The sequence below is a fragment of the Coffea eugenioides genome, chromosome 1 (genome assembly GCF_003713205.1).
Source record: "Coffea eugenioides isolate CCC68of chromosome 1, Ceug_1.0, whole genome shotgun sequence".
In the NCBI taxonomy this organism is placed as follows: Eukaryota; Viridiplantae; Streptophyta; class Magnoliopsida; order Gentianales; family Rubiaceae; genus Coffea; species Coffea eugenioides.
In genome coordinates, this window is record NC_040035.1 from 953,166 (window position 1) to 964,953 (window position 11,788).

At 36.0% G+C, this 11,788-nt stretch overlaps 2 protein-coding genes and 1 long non-coding RNA gene across 4 annotated transcripts; all 3 read left to right on the forward strand.

Moving 5' to 3' along the window:
- The first annotated feature begins 240 nt into the window (after positions 1-240).
- Positions 241-2,056, forward strand: LOC113759734 (putative disease resistance protein RGA3). The gene is made up of 2 exons (XM_027302305.1): positions 241-1,960; positions 2,043-2,056. Exons 1-2 carry the CDS (start codon positions 241-243, stop codon positions 2,054-2,056), a joined length of 1,734 nt encoding a protein of 577 aa, XP_027158106.1.
- LOC113750357 (putative disease resistance protein RGA4) lies at positions 1,942-4,636 on the forward strand. Its single transcript, XM_027294347.1, has 2 exons — positions 1,942-3,974; positions 4,514-4,636. The coding sequence occupies exon 1, from the start codon at positions 2,065-2,067 to the stop codon at positions 3,964-3,966; it is 1,902 nt and encodes a 633-aa protein (XP_027150148.1). The 5' UTR covers positions 1,942-2,064; the 3' UTR covers positions 3,967-3,974; positions 4,514-4,636.
- A 20-nt stretch (positions 4,637-4,656) lies between these two features.
- LOC113750364 lies at positions 4,657-7,048 on the forward strand. 2 transcript variants are annotated; one of them, XR_003464653.1, is made up of 4 exons: positions 4,657-4,828; positions 5,095-5,328; positions 5,411-5,701; positions 6,618-7,048. It is a non-coding gene; the product is annotated as an uncharacterized LOC113750364 (long non-coding RNA). The 2 variants fall into 2 exon arrangements; XR_003464654.1 differs by having other exon boundaries at positions 5,414-5,701.
- Positions 7,049-11,788: the final 4,740 nt, after the last annotated feature.

The following is an 11,788-nucleotide window of genomic DNA, read 5'->3' on the forward strand; positions in this document are numbered from 1 at the left end:
TTGTCGACTACTAGGATTACAAAAACCATCTGTGAGTGTCTTTTTTGCCATTCGTTTTGGGAGGACGACAACTACGGTTTAATTTTTTCCACAACAAAGGCCCCACAGCACTCTGAAGACCCAAGTCTTCTCTTAATAGCAGTCTACTGTTCGTTTTGGCGATTCCTTCCTTGTCTCATCGCAGAAAGCATCACCATTGCAGAACACTTTCATCCTAATTCCAATCCCAAGCGAGAAAAAATGGCTGATGCTGCTGTTAGTGCTACCATTCAGGTTGCGTTGCAGGCGGTTATTTCCCTTGCCGCTGATCATGTTAATCTGGCTCGTGAATTCCCAGAGGAGCTGGAGAAACTCGACAAATCTGCTGCAATGATCCGAGGCTTCTTGGCTGGTGCCGACGAGAACAAGCATAGCCCAGTGGTGCAAAATTGGCTCAAGCAGCTGGAAGAAGAGGTTTTCAAAGCTGACAATGTGCTGGACGAGCTCAACTATGAGAATCTTCGTCGGAAGGTGAAGTATCAAAATCAACCCATGAAAAAGAAGGTACTCTTCTGTTTTTCATTCTTTAATAAAATTGGTTTTCGTTGGAGGTTGGGTTCAATGATCAGGGAGATCAACACGAACCTTGAAAGCATCCATCAGAATGCCGAACATCTGGGACTGGTCCCCAAGCTCCAAGTTGAAGAAGCATCTAGAGCCACAACAAGCCGACAGACCGACTCTATTATTGTTCGAAGTGATGTCCTAGGAAGAGACGAGGATGAATCAGAAATAGTCAAGAAGTTGTTGGCCGAATCTGAAAGTGTTATTTCAGTTATTCCCATAACTGGCATGGGTGGTTTAGGCAAAACAACTCTGGCTAAAGCCGTTTACAAAAATGAACAAATTGTTGGACATTTTGACCAAACAATGTGGGTTTGTGTGGCTGAAAAAGTAGATAGAATCGAGGTGGTCTTCAAAATGATTCTAAAATCGTTAACGGATGAAGAGATTGAAGGGGATCGTAGGGAGGAAATAGTTAAAAAAATTCAGCATGAACTCAAGGAAAAAAGATATTTCCTTGTTCTTGATGATTTGTGGAATGATCAAGAAGTATTGTTGGATGACTTTTTCAGCACTTTGGCGGGACTCAATGCGAAGAAAGGGAGCTGGTGTCTTGTTACTTCTCGTCTGCAAGAAGTGGCAACTATTCTGTCTAGACATCCGCAGATCAATTTTACTCGCCATGAGCTGGGAAGGCTATGCGAGGATGATTGCTGGTCTATCATGAAAAAAAGGGCAAATGTAGAGGAAGAATTACCAAAAGAATTGGAAGACATGAGGGAGCAAGTTTTAAGAAGATGTGACGGTCTACCTTTGGCAGCAAAGTTAATTGGAGGTTTGTTATCTAAAAAGAGAAAAGAGGATTGGCTATCTATTTTGGAGGAGAGCCTGTTGAATGGAGATCAGGGTGGGATCGAGCAAATAGTTAAGGTGAGTTTTGATCATCTGTCACCTGCACCGGTTAAGAAATGTTTTGCATATTGCTCAATCTTTGATCAAGATACTGAATTGGAACAAGATCCACTAGTTGAGCTTTGGATGGCTGAAGGCTTTCTTCAACCGGATTCCCAAAATGAAAGAATGATGGAGAAAATAGGATGTGAGTATTTGAGAATTTTGCTGCAAACTTCCTTATTGGAAGAAGTAAAAGAGGAGTGGGGAACATGGTATAAAATGCATGACCTTGTGCATGATTTTGCAAAATCAATTTTGAACCGTAACTGCAGCAATCAGGACCGTTACCTTGCAGTATACTCATCCGAAAGAATGGTAGAAACCATCAATGCAAAAACATCAGCATCACTTCGCACATTATTTCTGAAGGGTGGCATAGCTGATGATATGTTATCAAAGTTCAAATACTTGCATGTCCTAAAATTGTTTGGAGCAGATGCCAAAGAGTTGCCAAACTCCGTTGGTAAACTAATACATTTACACTTACTTGACATTTCAGGTTCTAGGATTAGAACTTTGCCAGAATCCCTTTGCAAACTTTATAGTTTGCAAACACTGAGAATTGGCATGCTTGTAGACGGTTTTCCAAAGAAGATGAGCAATCTGATTAGCATGAGACATCTTCACTATGATGATGATGATACAGGACGCGAAATCCAAATGCCATCCGGGATTGGACGATTGACTTGTCTTCAAACATTGAAGTTCTTTAACATAGGTCGTCAAGAGGAAGGTCGTGGTATCCAAGAGCTTGGAACCTTGGAAGATCTTAAAGGCTTCTTGGAGATCAGAAATCTTGAATTAGTAAATGGCAAAGATGATGCTGAACTGGCGAACCTATCTAGAAAGCCAAATCTGTATCGGTTGGTATTTGAGTGGGGCAATAGGGATCGGGAAAGTAATAAATGCGATGAAAATGTGTTGGAAGGCCTCCAACCTCACCCAAATTTAAAAGAGTTACAAATTTTGAAGTTCATGGGTGATCAGTTCCCACAATGGTTCATGAATTTGACATTGACATCACTGGTGGAGTTGCGGGTGGAGGATTGCACAAGATGCAGAGAACTCCCTGCACTAGGACAGCTGTCATCCCTCCAACATCTATATCTGACTGGATTGGAAAACATAAGAAGCATTGGGCTTTCATTCTACAGTACAAGTGCTGAGGAGGGCGGCGGATCAGGAGGTTCAAGCACTATTAGCAGACAAACATTCTTTCCAGCCCTTAAAATTCTCTCTCTTGAAAGCATGCAAAATTTGGAAGAGTGGAAGGATGCACACGAAATGATGGATGTGTTTCCCGTGCTGGAAAAGCTGTATATTAGTGATTGCCCCAAACTGACCACCATTCCAACTCCAAGTCGTTTCCCAAGTCTTGTTGTATTGAATATAAAAGGGAATTGCCATGTTTTGCTGGCAGAAAAGGTTTTGAGCAATATAGCCAATCTCTCGTCCCTTAAATTAAGGGGTGGTCGCCAATGCATCGAGTCTCTAAATTTAGTGAGACGGCCAGAGAGCAGCTTGAGTATTGATGGCTGTGACAGTCTACCCACTGACACGCTTGAGCGGCTCTATCTTTTTCCAACTCTTCAGCGTGTAGAATTGAGGTCTGCCGATAATATAACAACATTAAGAGGAATGAGTTGCGCCGCTTCTCTTAAGAGATTGAGAGTCCTTTGTTGTGAGAATTTACGGGAGTTGCCAGAAGATCTTTATCAATTTCAAGCTTTAAAGGACTTGATGACATGGAGTTGCCCGAGAATTGATTCATTTGGATATCCAAATCCTAAAAATTCATTTGGACAGAAAGGCCTCCTTAAGTCTCTTGAGGAATTTACTGTCGTTGGGTGCGATGCATTAACAAGATTACCAGTGGAGATGTTCGAGTCGTGTACGTCTCTCCGAGGGCTGACTTTGGTCGATTGCCGCAGTCTGGTCTCCTTTCCCCTTGATTTGCGACGAACCCCTTCTCTCGAGAGCTTCTGGTTACGGGGGTGTCCCAACTTGATTGCTGAGATGCCTAGTGGATTTGGCTATCTTACCAGCTTAAGGAAAGTGCTGATTGGTCCCTTCTCAGATTACTCTGCAATCGAATTTGATTGGGCTGGATTAGCATCTGCATCATCACTCCGGCACGTGTTTTTGAATGGAATGCATGACACGAAATCTCTGCCACATCAGCTTCAAGACTTGACTACCATCACATTACTACATCTAGAAAACTTCGGAGCAGTCGAAGCCTTACCAGATTGGCTTGGGAACCTTGCGTCTCTTGATGAGCTAATTCTGTGGGGTTGCCAAAAGCTTGAATATTTACCCTTCGTAGATGCCATGGAACGCCTCAAATTAAGACGTCTGGAAATTCGTGGTTGTCCTCTATTAGAACGAAGATGCACTCCTGAAAGCGGCTCCGAGTGGCCCAAGATCTCTAATATTCCGGAGCGTATGAGTGATTATAAGTCTTTCTGAGCCATTCGGTAATATTTCACCTCGAAATTTTAGTTAATTGCTTCTCATCTCTAAGTAATATTTTTTCCTTACTCTTTTTCTCTGTAAATATCTATTCCTCTACTTCTTCTGGTGAAGATTACTCTCTCTTTCAATTTATAAACTAATTGAAAGACAACAAAAATTGTGAACCATCAAAAGGATGAATAAGCATGGTAAAATATACTACTATTTATGAACTTGCTGACTGTTTGCCCACAAAATTCACTAACATTGCAAGCGTAAACATTCAGCTTCAATGGGTATGTTCTTATTTTTTTTTGTCAGTGATATTTCCAAACAACATTAAAACCAATGAACTAGCAATTTGGGGAGAACGTTACAATTTTTGTTTTTACCGCTGGCATTTAATAGATGGATATGTTCTTAATATTCACTGTTATCTCTCTGTAAGACTCTGAATTATGATTGCCGTTAAATTAGCTCAATGTCTATCAAGTGGAAATTGTTTGTAGGCTGCTGCTAAAACTATAAATTCTTATCATCTTTTAAAATTTTTAAAATTCAGATACTATCAGCTGGTACTGGAGAGCTATCAAGGCAGAAGACTTGCTTGAAGAAAACTGGACGTGCTAATACTTTAGTTTCAGAGGTGACAAGATTTGATGGAAAGAAGTTAGACATTGTAGACAGCATTGGAGATCGTTTATAGAAATATCTATTTTAGCATTTTAGACAAATGTCTCATGGGCTATGTTGGAACATGTAGAAAGCAGTGGTTTCCTAGCAAAAATGTATGGATGGTGATGTGGTAGACAATTGTTCTCTTAAGGAGTGAAGATCAGTCTTCTAGAAAGCAATATGTAACAGAGTAAATGAAGAGGTATGTAGTCTCAGTGGATTAAATTTGACGGCTTACTATGTTTCTGTTGCTGTTGCCATAACTTCAAATCAATCACATACAAAAGCTATGCTCTGAATTTAGTATGTGTTTTTGATGGCTTAATCGATGTAATTCTGCTTAATTTTTGCTCTTTAGAAATTTTTGTAATACATTCTTCATAAGTTTTGATGGTGCAACGTGGCTAATTTTACACTTAATATTACCGTAATGTAACATGGTGATGTTTTTTTCCTGAATCTATTTAGGAAGCAGACATCATCTTGTTGGAAAAAAACAACATGGTTCCCTGTCGTTTTTGTGAGAATGTCAAAAGGAAGAAATTACTGTCACTCAGCAAGCGGGTTTCGCAGATGAAGATGGTTATCAATTATAGTTATTTTGCTCATTAATTTGCACTAGCATTGATGGAGGCTTCTCAAACACCACGTAGAAAAACTGAAAGTGTTATGTTCTGTAGTGCTTGGAATGCAAAAATGAAGGTAATGATTTGGCTAAACTTTTTGTTAGCCTGTTTCGATTTTTTTTTCTCTATCTATCTTCTAGAAATGTAATTTGGTTCAGAAGAAGTGAAGATTTGATGATGGAAGCTAGATGTTGAAGATGGCAGTAATAGTAATTCGGAAAGCAAAAGCAAAGCATGTAGTGGGATGGAAGAAATTCAAAGTTTTGATGTATTCTAAGTCCTCGTTCAAAGGTTCAAGGAAGCACTGCCGCTAGATCATCCAATGCCTTTTCTCAATTGGACAATGGACTATACCTTTCCACCCAAAAATAAGAGAGATTCATGATACACTTGTGCTAACAGTTGATTATTCCGGGTGTCCAACCTAGCTAGGTGTTGAATTTGTCAAGGTAAACTAACATATATTTACCATAGTACCTTGTTGGGTTTTAACTCTTTTTTCATTTGAATAGTAGAAAGTTAGAAATTTTTAACTTAAATAAGCAATAAATAGGTGCTTTTCAAAGTAGCATTTTTTTTGTGCTTTAGCTAAGAAAGATAAGTAGACTTAAGAAGTTTTACCAAGAAACTCTTTTAAAATATCTGACATTTGTGAAGACCAATGAAGGTGGTAAATCAATAGTAAATGTTACTCAAGGAAGTTTTCCAAGGTGCTTCATTCCACTTGATAGAGATACTGTGTCACAAGTCTATTCTTCTAAAGGTTAGATCAGCATTTTTTCAGCGTAGCCATTGAAATGAAGTTGACAATCAACTCTAACAAATTCAAGGAAGAAGGAAACTACTTGCCGACATTTATAGAATTGCGGCATTCTTTTGCTGCTTCTTTCTGAAAAGGGTTATCTTTTACTAGTCCATTTTTGTCCTAAATATCTTAGCGTACTAGGAGAAATCAGTCTGCTCAAAAGAAAGTCCTTAGATGCTAAATCCGTTGATTATTTGTTTTGAATTATGATACATGAATATCAATCATGACTTTTTTCCTTGGGTTATGCCAAACTAGCTAAAGATTAGAACCTAACTTTGTAAGCATAGGAAGGATTATCATCTCAATGTTGTTCTGAGTTTTTACATAGACATATAGCTTTCATTCTTATGTTCTATTAACATTGACAATATGCAAATTTCATTGCCTTTTGCTAATTTTTTAATTCCATATTTGGTTCATCCAGTAATTATTTAGAATGATCATCTTTCCATTACTACTTGCTAACAGTGTTCTTTGTTCACTGTCAACTCTTTATCCAATATCTGTATCACTATTGAAGACAATCAGTGTCTAATAGGTTTTGTTGGAACATGTAGGAAGCAGCAGCTTTCGAGCTAAAGTGTATGAATGCAGTCTCGATGGATTAAAGGTTTACTTTTTTTCTCTCGAAGTTGGCATGTCTTTCACACACATATGGAAGTGCCCGACCTTTCATGTATTTTGCAGGTTTCTTCTGATCTGATTTGCTTGAGACAGGGGAAAGCATATGAAGGAACCATTTAGCTGGCATGGCTGAGACCTGTAGCCAATTTGGTTGATCTTGGTTCCAGTTTAAGCTGTCTGGATTGCTCTTTGTCAATCTCATGAATATGGATCTCGTATCAATGGAAGCATTGAAAGTATGAAGATGAGAAGGCAAGAATACTGGTAGCAAATATGGAATCAATGTCCCCTTGTGCCGAGAAATTCGATTTTATTTGACAAAACAATTGGGAAAATAGTTTTTTTTTTCTAGCTATTTATCAAGAAAGAGCATAACATACTATTCACTGATTTTGAGTTTTCAACATCATTCGTATGTTAATATGAAGCTTCATATATAAGGTAAATATGCAAATCCACCTCTGGAGAGAATTCGACATGCCACTTTCTTGTTTTCTTTCCGTGAATGAGAGTATATAGCCATGAGAAGTGAAACATAAGATGTTCCCACTACAAGAAATATATTTTTCAGTGACAAAAATTTATGTGACAACAAAAATCTTGTCACAGATAACCTAATTCAGTGACGACATTAGGTGTCATCACAGATGAGTACAACACAAGCATAATCAGTGACAACATTGGAAGTTGTCATTCTCAACTCGTCACGAAATAGTTGGCGCGCATCTCATTTGATGCCGCGGGAAATGATTTTATGACAACTCAAGTAAAGTCGTCACAAACGCTCTCTCTACAGTGACAACATAACTTGTTGTCATTGAAAGTCTACCCGGTTCCAATTTTGTGACAACTTTTTGCATCACTATATACTACAGTATTTTCATCAACTTTCACTAATTCTACTATGACACCCTAATTTTATTTTTTAGCCCCCAATTCTTTTATATTAGCAAAAGCACCGAAGATATGACACCCTAATTTTATAATTTAGCCCCTATTCATTATGTATTAACAAAATGCAAATGATATAATAACAAACTATTTTTAGATATTTGTAATTTTTGCTAAGTTGACATAATAGACATGTCTGAGCATAAAAATTTTTTCATGAATTGTTTATTATTACTTATAACAACCCCCAAAAATCAATAACTGAAATAATTTGAAAAAGTGTAATTGAATATAATTTGTAGTCTAATGTTAGCACTGTGAAAGATTAGTATAACGTGTAATACATCATAAGTAATAATTATTTTCATATGGAATGGGTATATACGAAATTAAAATTATTCAATAAAATATTTGTCGTGCAATAAGATTGAGAGTTGTAACACATTTAACAGAATATTTGATTACATGTTTCTTTTAATTTATTATAAAAACTAAGTAATAGACAAAGAGTAGGATAAGCATGAGTAAGAAGTGCTATACTATATATAAGCAATTCTATAGTATTTTCATCAAATTTCACTAATTCTACTATGGCACCCTAATTTTATTATTTAGCCCCCAATTCTTTTATATGAGCAAAAGCACAGAAGATATGACACCCTAATTTTATAATTTAGCCCCTATTCATTATGTATTAGCAAAATGCAAATGATATAATAACAAACTAGTTTTAGATATTTGTAATTTTTGCTAAGTTGACATAATAGACATGTCTGAGCATAAAAAATTTTTCATGAATTGTTTATTATTACTTATAACAACCCCCAAAAATCAATAACTGAAATAATTTGAAAAAGTGTAATTGAATATAATTTGTAGTCTAATGTTAGCACTGTGAAAGATTAGTATAACGTGTAATACATCATAAGTAATAATTATTTTCATATGGAATGGGTATATACGAAATTAAAATTATTCAGTAAAATATCTGTTGTGCAATAAGATTGAGAGTTGTAACACATTTAACAGAATATTTGATTACATGTTTCTTTGAATTTATTATAAAAACTAAGTAATAGACAAAGAGTAGGATAAGCATGAGTAAGAAGTGCTATACTGTATATAAGCAATTCTATGCATGTTAAATTTTTGAAACATGTTTTATTGTGTAAGTTTTATTGTAAGGTAATTTCTTAAATAATTTGTATATTGAGTTGTCCAAACCCAAAAAGATGTATATAGACACAAACAAGCACACATATATATATATATACATGCACAAAAAAGAAACCAATATCAAATAATTTATTTGATATTTATAGATGAGATTAAGGAAAAAAAAAAGAGATTAAGTATGAAAAAAGAAACCTGAAAAAAAAATTTGACCAGGGAAAAAAAAAAGAAAAAAAATGTATGAAGCTAAAGGCGTGAATCCTGGAATCTCAAAGACGTGCTTAGATGCCAAAAAAAAAAGAGCGCCAGTCTGAAATCTGAAAGAGGCGCGAGGCGGGTGGCTGAAATCTCTACAAAACGACGTCGTTTTTGGTTGTTCACAGACAAACAAAAGTCTCGCCGCTTCTCTCTTCCAACACTTGGACAAATTTCATTCTCAATCTTTCCTTCCTATGGTGAACACCGAAAAACTCTGGATCTCAAACACCTTCTGCTTCCGTAAAATGCTCCTCTAAAGCACCATTGACGAGTGCCAATCTTCAGGTCAAGCTCGCCGAAGAAGCGAAGTCAGAACACTTCCAAGCTCCCTCCTCGTTCCGCGACTTCAGCTTAGACTTTTCTCCGACCCCCTCTTCAGCTAATTGTGCGGTATGTGTTTTTTTTTTGCTTTCAAAAGCTGCTCAGCCTTCTATTGTAAAGACTAATTTATGAACTAGATTGTTAATTAGCAGTGGGGAAGGTAATACTCTTGGCCAAATCGCATCCGAAACACTTGCGATATGGAGTATGAACAATGACAAGGGTTCATCCAAGAATTTTTTTTTCTTTTGTGGATTTTTTCCCTGTTTTCGAGAAATTTGGACTGATTAAACCAAAAATTGCTTGCTTTATATTTTGATGGAACCTTTTTGTGATTAGGATGGTCAGAACCGGCTTTCTTTGAGGAGCTATGAAATGCGAACATTTTTTGACAGCATTAATTTGGTTGGATGAAAGAGAAATTAAACAATTTGTCGTGCCATTTAATTGCTTCCTTAAGGGGAAGAGAACTTGACTGATTTGCCTAATTTATTTGGCTGTTTTAAATGTACTTTATGCCATACCATGTAATTTACTCTCTGGTTCTCTCTCTCTCTCTCTCTCTGTGGTAATCAAGCATGCACTTTACTAGAATTTTGCACGTTTGGGAACTGGCCAGAAAACTGTTTTGGGGTTTCAATTGCTGTTAACATGTTGTGCAATGTGTGTTTAGTCATACAATGGTTAATCTTTTGTAATAGTTAAGATTTTCATATCTGTATTCCCCCTTTGTTCTTCATTTCCTTGCCATTTTCGAACCTACATTTTAATTTTCCCCTGTTTTTGTTAGCTCATTATCCAATGGCTTCTGTCCTGCCCCCGAAAGGCTTCATTTCCTTGCCATTATCCGAGGCAATTTGGGCTTCTGAAATGTTGCATTTTCAGTTTGTATCTTGAGAAATTTCTGTGTACGGTTCTTCTTTTATTGACTTTGTTCCATAACATCGTAGAGGTATCTGGCTTTAACATCTTTTAATTTTATCTGGGAGGGAGAAAATATAAAGAAGAAAGAACCTGAGAAGATGTTACTACATGGAGGGATATTTTTAGAGGGGAAAAGTTCAAAACAAAATTGACTCAAATGAAAGATGAACAAATTTCCATCAAGTGTATCCATTTAATAATTATCATTTTCACCCTAAAACTAAATACTGGAGCAATTTCTTTTCCATCTCAGCAGATTAATTGTATTTTTTTTCTTTTGTGAGTTTATAGCAACAGTAGATAATATTCAATCATCAATAAATGAATGTAGAAACAAAGGATAACATAACATGTTGAAGTTCAGGTGCTGAAATTGCAGCAACATCATTAATTCTCAATTATTTTTAACTACAAAAAGGAATTTTTTCCTCTTTTTATTGGAACCAAGACTCAAAATATGGCACATGATTTTCAAACTGCTCCGAAAAAGGTAAGAAAAAGAACTGCATGACATTTTATATGAAATATATAACAGCAAAGTTTTAATATATACCACAGCAAAACAGAGAAAAAGGAATAAATTCTTTGCTATTCTATTCTCTGAACTTGATTATTCAATTTTTTGTTATCAAGATGTTAGAATGCCAGCGAACAGAAATTTTGCTTTTTCTTTAGACCTTTTGGGTTTATATGGCTGTAAAGAATGGTTTATTCTTTCCCCCATAGGACCAAAAAAATAAAAAGAAATGGTTATTAAAACTTTTGGAGCCACCGGAGAAAGCCATTGTTTCGTAAAAATTGCAAAGACTAAAGGTAAATCCAAAATTTTTTACAATGTATGATAAAAGTTCTCTAGTTTATATATATAATACATTCAGGGGTGGTTATCTTTCATTTCATAGTCTTATAGATGGTCAAAAACCGAAAAGAACAAATTCTAATAAAAAAAATGGTCTATTTTATATATATGGTTAATACATCCAGTCTGTATTAGATTCTCTCATAAGTGTAACCAAATCCCCTCTCTAATGGGGCCTTTAATTCCCTAACCAAAGTCCCTGAAAATAGAAAATGACAAAAAGAGAGAAACAGAAAGGAAGCAAAAAGAATAGGGATTATGCAGTTGTTGCAGTTCCAAATTGCACCAAGTGATTGCTAGTGCATTTGTTGGTATTAACCATCAGTTGGTATTAACATTTGTTGATTGCTAGTGCATTTGTTGAAGTCTCTCCTCTTTAATTTCTATTGATTTCATGGTTAATTTCATGGCTACTTTACATATGGCTTTTTTGGATTTTAGGAAACTGCTTTCATGGTTAATTTCATGTTCATTTCGAAGCTGCTTTACATATTACTTTTCTTGATATATGATACTGATTTCATGGCTTTTCATATGAATTTTCATATTGCTTTTATGGCTGCTTTTCATATGACTTGTAGCCTTAATTTTTGAAAAGGCTAGTTAACAAATTATTCTCTTTAGTTTGATATTAGAAAAGTATTTTGTACTAAAGGCTGATGTGTCTATATCTAGGAC